Source organism: Nicotiana tabacum, chromosome 4 (genome assembly GCF_000715075.1).
Source record: "Nicotiana tabacum cultivar K326 chromosome 4, ASM71507v2, whole genome shotgun sequence".
NCBI classification, from domain to species: domain Eukaryota; kingdom Viridiplantae; phylum Streptophyta; class Magnoliopsida; order Solanales; family Solanaceae; genus Nicotiana; species Nicotiana tabacum.
In genome coordinates this window covers 34745410-34754657 of record NC_134083.1, presented here as the reverse complement: position 1 = coordinate 34754657, position 9248 = coordinate 34745410, and the positions used below count along the sequence as shown (strand labels likewise).

The following is a 9248-nucleotide window of genomic DNA, read 5'->3' as shown; positions in this document are numbered from 1 at the left end:
AATACAAATTGCACCACGAATCGAACTTATGAACTTCCAAAATTTTTAACTTCTAAAACTCGTGCCGAAACCTATCAAACCAACCCGGAATGACGTCAAATTTTGCAGGCAAGTCCCAAATAACATAACGGAGTTGTTTCAACTCTCGGAATCACATTCCGACCCCTATATCAAAAAGTCCACTTCGATCCAAAACTTTAAAATTTTGACTTTTCGCCATTTCAAGCCTAAATTGGCTACAAACCTCAGATTCACAGTCCGGACACGCTCCTACGTCCAAAATCACCCAACGGAGCTAACGGAACCGACAAAACTCTATTCTGGAGTCGTCTTCACACAGTTCCGACTACGGTAAAAATCCTAAGGCTTAAGCTTCCATCTCAGGGACTAAGTGTCCTAAATCTCTCTAAATCATCCGTAAATCATACTCGACCACACACGCGGGTCATAATACATATTGCAAGGCTGCTAGAGACCTTAAGTCACTGAACGAGGCGTAAATTCTTAAAACGATAAATCGGGTCGTTACAAGTGTTGATTTTTTTTACTTTTTTCTGAATAAGTGTTGATTTTGTATTTCTTTTAAAATTTTGAAAAAATAATTTTTCAGAAAAAATAATTTTGCCATGTTGGATTGCTTAGGTGGATGGCCATGTAAGTAAATCTAACCCAGTTGGACTGCCATGTCACCTTCAATGACAAGACTAACAGCTTAAGGGCATTTGTGGTCCAAACAATAGACGCCAAGGATATTTTTGGTACTAAAACAAACGGAGGGCATTTTTGAGCTATTTCAGATAGTTCAAGGGCATTTTTGGCCCTTTTCCGAAATATATGAATATTCAGGGATCGGATTGCACGCCGCAATAGACTTATTTAAAAGTCTATATTGGGGGATCAGATTGCACGCCACAACAGACTTATTTAAAAGTCTATATTGGGGGATCGGATTGCACGACGCAACTGACTTATTTAAATGTCTATATATATACTTGATTAAAATAAATATATTGGATGGCTGAAAATGAATATATTGTGGAAACGGGTTACACGCTGCAACAAAAATTGGTTGAAAGAATAATTAGTTATGACTACTGAGTTGGCTTCAACTATTAAAAATGAGTTACCTAATTTATATCTATTATTGTTGTTATTACTATTATTACGTACAAGTTAATGTGAGTGACCTGCCTTAGCATCGTCACTACTTCGTCGAGGTTAGGCTCAGCACTTACCAGTACATGGGGTCGGTTGTACTGATACTACACTCTGCACTTCTTGTGTAGATTCCGGAGTTGGTTCCAGCGGCGTACCATAGACTTGCTCGAATTTCAGCTACCCATAGGAGACTTGAGGTATAACTGCACTACGTCCGCAGTTCTGAAGTCCCCGTCTACTTTACTTTAGCTGTGTGTTTGTTTTCAGACAGCTTTATTTTATTCAAACCTTTATTTGTATTATTCTAGAAGTTCGTGCACTTGTGACACCAATTCTAGGATGGTATTTAGACACCGTTATTTTATGGATTATTCACTACATTTCAGGCTTTACTTCTGTATTTAATTCTTTGTTATTAGTAAATTTAAAAATTATTTTAAAATGGATAATATTATTCTAACGTTGGCTTGCCTAGCAAATGAAATGTTATGCGCCATCACGGTCTCGAATGTGAGAATTTCGGGTCGTGGCACAAATATATAAATTGCATGTGGGTTATACCACTGATTTAATATTATACAATAATACATTTGTCCGTACAAACCATTTGACTATTCTTGAGAACAGTATTAGTTCCATCCATCCCATTAAATACAGTCCAGTTTACTATATTGGTCAACTAAACTGAAAGGAAAAAAAGAAATAACTGAATAATTACAAGTACCACTTTGATATCCCAAGTAGCACTTAGTTCTCGCCTTTCTTCGCTTTTCTTCATTTAATTAGTGTTGTTGGCGCAAACTGGAAAAACGCACTATCAAGTGGATTTTTAGATGTATCTAACACACTACTAATTGTGCTTTATTGCTCTTGTATGTCATATTAATTGCGTATGTTATTTTCTGTTGTGCTTTGTCTCAAATTGTTCTAGAAAGAAAGTTATTCGTTATATTTTTTTAGTATTAACCTTTAAAAATATTAAGTATAGTTTATTTTTGAAAAATACTTTAAATTTTTTTCCCTTAAGTTCGAAGTATGTACCTCGTGGAGATAGCAAAAAGTCAATTCTTTGTTCAAACAATTTCAGTTTGTCCTTGTTTGCTTTTACCTCTACAACGAAATCTAAACTCCTACTTTAAAGTCGTCTCTGCAAATTAAGGCAACTAAATTAGGATGGATAGACATACTTTTACACACAAATATTCTGTTTACTAAAGGAAAATAATTAAACAGAATAAAACTTTTGTCCCAGCACCTTAAATAAGAGATATTACTAATTACTAATGTGAAAATAAGAACACTCTAATAAACTAACTCTTCAAAATTCACAAGTGGCGGCTGCTTTTATTTGTCTATCACGACATCATAAAATTATGAAGAATTACAGCAGGGCTATTAATTAAAGATGACAAGCCTAATTACTGGGCCTGGTTTCCTTTGGACTTTGGGTAACTGGGATTAGCTTCTATATTTGCTGGATACTGTACACAAATATCCCTTTTCAAGGTTACAGTTTAGATTTTGTCCCTATTTTAAGAAGAAGTGTAAATATAACCCTTGAATTTTTTTTTTTCCTCTGGACAATGTTATACTCGGATCCATGTTTACTCATATGACTTTTAGCTTGTTCACAATACATTAGACTATAGTCTCACGTTTATAATAACTTACAAATTTTAGACCGTGATTTCACATTTTCTGATAAGACTTTCAGATTGCTCAACAAGAATTTTTAAACTATAATCTTAAGGTCTATCAGTTGCAAAAGAAATTAAAAAAGGATCATTTACTAAATAGACAAAAAAGGTCAAGGACAACCAACGAAAATTTCACGTATTTACTCATTCGCCGTGGCGAGTTTTAGGCTTTAGCCATTGCATATCTTCAAGAGCTAAAAAATAACTCTTGTTAACAGAAGAATCATATTAATCTTAATTCGTGAAACGCCAAATTTCTTTTCCACAACAAAAAGGAAAATGATGTTTATACAGAAATTAGTAGATAGTAGATGTAATTTCTCAACGAAAAAGACATTAAAAAGTCGAACTTTTCCCCTCTAGGAAAAACCAATTGAACTATCTTTTCTTTAACGATACTGTTTATTTTTGCTATATAATTGAATTAAAGATGTTTAGGAATTTTAAATTATGCCATTGGGATAATATTATACAATTTGATCTAGTTGTATTTACAATTTTCTTAGAAAACCAATGTCATTTCTGCGCTGATCTAACTCTAATAGAATATTTACAATTTAAAACTTGTAATAAGTAAGAATGATCAAATTCTGATAATAATTTATAACTTCGCATTACATTTTGATTTTACTGGTTTTGCTTTATGTTATTACAAATTTCATATTTCTAGTTCATCACCAAATGTTTTTCAGTTATATGAAAAAAAATGAGTAAGATGAAAACGGATGAATATATTAATACGTTTAAGTTCTGCCACAATTAATTATTTTTCAGTTCTCCTTTTATTTGTTTGTCTAATTTTAGTTTATTATCTAACATTCTCATACATCAACATTAACCAAATATTTCAAATAAAGTATTCGCTTAACCTAGGTTGGTCATTAGGAATCGCCATTTGTGGTGTATTGGGTGAGATTTGGTGTAACATGAATCAGTTGTACATTGCCATGGCAGCTGAAATTGTATGTATGTTTATTTAGAAGAAGAAGAAAGAAAGTGTGAAATCAAACTAGAGGTTTTGTGGGTTCTAATTTTTCCATGGCAACTTCAAGATTGTGATCATTTTGTGTTCCCTTGTACTTGTACCACTTGGCACATATTAGAAAGTATCCCAAATCTAAAACCTCTAAAGCAGCAACTAAGTAATAAAAGTAATCCAATCTCCCCTTGTTTAGATCCTCTGCTAACCAGTTCTCTGTATCTGATGTTCTTGTTTTCTTGTGAACTACTGATATCAAGAAGCTACTCATGTAACTAGCCAATGCCATACCACAAAACAAGAATGACCCTGCGAAACTCCTCATGTTTTCTGGAAATTGCTTGTAAAAAAACTCAACTTGCGCTATGACTGTAAATGCTTCAGAAAGTCCTGCTAGAGCTAGTTGAGGTATTAACCAGTTAGCAGACATAGCTGAAATTTCACCTCTTCTTGTTTCAATGCCTAGTGTTGGTTGGCTAAACGCGGCATTCCTTCTTCGAGTTTCCACTAGAGCTGATACTAGCATTGTGAAAACTGCAATAACTAAACCAATTCCCATTTTTTGAAGGACTGTTATACCAGCTTCTTTCTTTGTGATCCTCTGAAGAAATGGTACAATTAATCTGTCATAAATAGGTATCCAAATAGTCATGCTTAACATTTGGAAGACTGCGTAAGATGCTGCTGGGATCTTGAAAGTACTTGTAGTTTTAAGACGTCTATCGCTTTGCAAGGCTTGGAAGACTACATAAGTCTGCATCTGGACTAGAACAATGTAGTATATCAATCCTGCTATCCATATTGGAAATACTCTTACAACACATTTCACTTCTTCCACTTGTTGGATGCTACAAAGTTTCCATTGGTTGGCTGCTGATCCATCTTCCTTTATTTTGTCTTCAGGAGTTATAATAGATGCTTTATTCAAAAACCTGCACAATCATTGTTGTATCTTTCATTAGTCTCAGCTCCACAAGAAAAAAAAAAGTGAGGTGGAATGATTGTATCAGTTACCTAAATTGATCGGTATAAGGAAGTTCAGTGTTGATAGTACTGATTGAAACGTGATTGAACAAGGTATTCTGTGGTTGTTCTGGTAGCTTTAATCGCCTTTTTTTAATTGCAGCTAGGAGCACTTGGGCAAAACTTGTCAAGGGACTACCCTCGGGTAAAATCATGACATAAATTTTGGTACCAACGAAGAAGAAAACACACGACAAGAACATTAGAAATGTGGGAATAGCCAATCCAATAGCCCAACTCACGCTTGATTGAATGTAGACGATGACAGTCAAGGATACCATCATTGCGAAAGTGAAGGTGAAGTAGTACCAATTGAAGAAGCTGTTAACTCCCCTTCTTCCTGATTCTGTATTGGGATTGAATTGATCTGCTCCAAAGGCTAAATTACATGGCCTAATGCCACTAGCACCTATTACTAGAAAACCAAATCCACATAGTAAGAAAGCTAGTTGCCCTGTAGTTGGTTCAACACAAATGCTATTTGCTGCCGTTCCACAGTGAGGAGGATGCAGTTTTGATATTGCTGCTGTTAGCGCTAAAAACATCATGCCCTGTATACATACAAATATTCAAAGTTTTACAATAAGTTGCAAATTGCTGAAAACATTAAAAAAAAAAAACAGCCTGGTGCACTAAGCATCCCCATTCACGTAGGGCTCGGGAAGGGCCGCAGCCCTAAGGGGTGTGATGTAGGCAGCCCACCCTAATGCAAGCATCAATGGCTGATTCCACGGCTCGAACCCGTGAGCTATAGATCACACGGAGACAACTTCACCGTTGCTCCAAGGCTCCCCTTCAATGGTTGATTCCACGGCTCGAACTCGTGACTTATAGGTCACACGGAAACAACTTCATCAATGACTGATTTCACGGCTCGAACCCGTGACCTATAGGTGACACGGAGACAACTGGCTCCCCTTCAAATTATGAAAAACATAATTAAGTAAATTAAAGTGCGCGCTCTAAATACCGTGAAAGAAGATATAGAAGCAATCCCCAGTGTCTTGTAGCGACCAAGATAAGTGTCTGATAGGAAAGCTCCGAGCAGGGTTCCAAAGTTACAAGTACCATTAAAGACGTTAATGAGGTTAGTAGCAGTAATTGACTTCATGTTGAAGACAGTGGTTAAGTAAACCAAGAGATTCGCTGAGGTTCCAATCGTCCCTAATTTCTCAAACGTCTCATTTCCTGCAAGTTATGTTTTACACAAGCAAAGCTCAAATAAGAGGGGCCTCCAACATTTTTGTGTTGTAAATTCTATAGTTTGTCACATTTAGAATGAAAATTGAAGTATAATAGCTCATTTGATATTGGAATACTAATTTACCTATAATGAAGGGCATGGCCTTGATTCCTCCATACTTGGGTTCATCTCTTGCAGGTACCTTATCCACTTCCATATCCGAGAGTATGATAATTATTTTTCAGCTCCTCAAAATACACTTTCAAATTTAAATGGTATATAGGCAAAGCCCAAATGTATCAAAACCAATTTTTTATTTTTTATTTTTTGTAGTTTCTTGTTAGAGCTGAACATATTGAGGAAGGTAATTTATAGGGAATGGCTATATGTCAACTTGAAGTAGTTTCCCAGAATTCTTGATCTCTCTCATTATTGGATGACTTTTCCAGACATGTGATACGTTTATTGGCTTTGTCTATATCTGCATTTTGTACCGTGTACATTTGCAATGTTCTAAGTTATTATTCTTAGATATGGATTAATTAAATAGTTTACGACCAACAACTCTTAGATATAGTAGCGGAAAACAACTTACGATCTATGTATTATTTGTGTAAATCATTTCCATTTTTGTAAATTTTCCCCTTCGTTAATCACAGAGAAGAATAGAATGAATTGCTAATTGACGATGAAAGTTGGACAGTTCCTTTTTTTTTTCTTTTTCTCAGTCCTAATTTTCAAGTCCTTAATTTGCCTGATATTAATGCAGCAACAACAACAAAAAGCCCAATGAAATATCACAAGTGGGGTCTGGGGAGGGTAAAGTATAGGTAAACCTTACCCTTACTTAATGAAAGTAGAAATGTTGTTTTCGAAAGACCCTCGACTCAAACGAAGTGAAAATGAAGCAATAAATAGACAACGGCAACAACCAGGTAAAACAGTCATTAATGGTTATCTAATTTTAATTTTATTTATCGTTGATATTTTTTCTATTTAATGTTTAAATATGTTTCGATTGAAAAGAAAAAAAGAAGAGAAAAAAAGTAGAATGACTCCAAATCTCAATCTCAATTAAGCAGCTTTGTGTACATTGTAAACGTTGCAAAGTAAAATATTGATCGGCAAAAATAACTCTCTAATATATATATTATTTGATATTCGGATCCCTATAATATTGATCGGATTCTATACTTTAAAACTTAAATTATTCATTCAATAATAAAATTTCATGTTGGATAAAATTATCATATTTTGGACTTTATCAAATATTTGGTGTTGAAAATCAACTAAGATGCCTATATTTTAAGTTGTATGCACATATTAAATGATAGTTTATTAGTTATGGTGTCCAGAGTTGTCAAAACGGGCCAGTCCAATCCAGCTCAAGCCTCGCGGGCTTTTAAATTTGGTAAGCGAGGACGACCCGGTCCGCCATCGAAACGGGCCATAAAATGACCAGCCCAACCCAGCCTTAAGAAGGCTGTGGGCAAGGGCAGACCGACCCTTCAGCTTTTTCAGAAAAAAAATTTCTTTAAATATTTCTTGTGATATAGTCGTTTAATCATGTAAACAACTTCTGTTTGTTTAGAGTATAAAATAAGATTGATATTTGACAAGGAATCTCGTAACTGAAATGCAAATTCTTTATATCTCTAGCTCTTTTTTTTAAACGTTACATGAATAATTATTTTAATACTTTTCTTTCAACTTTCTCGGGTTTAGGGATTGCTACAATAAGTTTATATGCTGAGATTTTTTAATTTAGTTTTATCATCTTTTACTGATTTCATCATTATGGACCACGAAAATTTTAAAATTTATGAAATTTGCTAGTGTTGTCAATTTTTTTTGGCTATTAAACACTTATTTTTTTATATTGAAGACCAGTTTAATTATTAATAATATATTAAAATAATTCAACTGATCATTAGCAACTTAAAGTAAAAATTTCTTTTGAAAAAAAATTATTATTAGCCACTTAAAACTTTTCTAATTCGTCATTAATTAAGCAAAAGAGAAACTAATCTTGTCATACTACATGCATATCAAAAATCTGAATTCTAGTTGATATAGAAGGGTAAATGAGCAATCTAGGGTTGGAGAATGAGGATTATAGTTAATAGTTTTTTTTAGTTTTTGCATTTTTAAAAATATTAAATATTTATATTTAGATTTAATTAATTTTTGGCTCACGGGCCGGCCCAACCCAGCATCGGTCAAGTCTCAAGGGCCAGCCGACTGACTTGAGCCGGGCTTATAAGCTTCAATTTTAAATGGGCTCAAAAAATCATAACCCAATCCTGCCCCAATGACGGACTGGATTGGGCTGGCCTCACGGACCAAGCCCATTTTGACGGCTCTAGTGGTGTCTAACGCTTTAAACCATATAATCTTTAGGTATATATGTTATCATTCGTTCTTAATGCTCCTCTTAATCTTTTTCTGCAACTAATATTTTGCATGTGCTTTATGTGTATCTTCATATCATGCTTGCTGTTTCTAAATTTAATATGCATCTAAGCCTAACACGAGTCATGAAATATGATGCAAGTAAGCCAACTTGCTCCAAGAAGTAAAGATAAGTTACGACAACAAATGCTAGAAAATCTATCAATTAAGGTAGATCACCTTTCAAATGCCACTAAGTAGTAATAAATAATATGTGGCTCTATATCTAGTTGATAGGTGTTAGGCAAAGCCTTGGTGCAGCTTTTATGTGGCTTTTTCATTTTTGCTTTGTCGGAGGGGTTAGGCTAAGCTTACATCATTTCTCTTCCCTATGTTACCTACTAAGGGTCGTTTGGTAGGATGTATTAGAAATAATAATATATATAATATATATATATATATATATATATATATATATATATATATATTAGTTTTGGTATTATTAATCTTTATTTTATAATATTTTTTAATTTATGTATAACTAATACTTGTATCAGTTATATTCTTTATTCAGTATTATTCTTATACATAGTAAATTATGACATTAGTATTAATACTATAGTTTTTAATACATGAATAAACATGTATAAAGATAAAACTAAAGATCACATTTGATGTAATAAGGAACTTGAAACATAAGGAATATATTCCTGGTATGCGATAGGAGTTAATTAGGAGGTTCCGGTTATAAGTCTAGAAGATTTTCAGTTTTAGGAAGCCAATACTTGAAAGCATACTTTAGGTAAAAAAGTTACTT

At 33.9% G+C, this 9248-nt stretch overlaps 1 protein-coding gene across 1 annotated transcript; it reads right to left on the bottom strand.

Annotated features, from left to right (window-relative positions):
• Positions 1 to 3777: 3777 nt before the first annotated feature.
• On the bottom strand, positions 3778 to 6403 carry LOC107780780 (protein NRT1/ PTR FAMILY 2.11-like). Its single transcript, XM_016601361.2, has 4 exons — positions 6185 to 6403; positions 5828 to 6045; positions 4849 to 5408; positions 3778 to 4766 (listed from the first exon to the last, which is right to left on the bottom strand). The coding sequence occupies exons 1-4, from the start codon at positions 6255 to 6257 to the stop codon at positions 3860 to 3862; spliced, it is 1758 nt and encodes a 585-aa protein (XP_016456847.1). The 5' UTR covers positions 6258 to 6403; the 3' UTR covers positions 3778 to 3859.
• Positions 6404 to 9248: the final 2845 nt, after the last annotated feature.

Excerpts from the sequence above, each read along its gene's own strand:
- LOC107780780 (XM_016601361.2), bottom strand. The coding sequence starts at position 6,257 with ATGGAAGTGGATAAGGTACCTGCAAGAGATGAACCCAAGTATGGAGGA. Across the intron at positions 6,046-6,184 it reads GGCCATGCCCTTCATTATAG|GAAATGAGACGTTTGAGAAA; the intron begins GTAAATTAGTAT and ends CATAACTTGCAG. Across the intron at positions 4,767-4,848 it reads CCTTATACCGATCAATTTAG|GTTTTTGAATAAAGCATCTA; the intron begins GTAACTGATACA and ends ATGATTGTGCAG.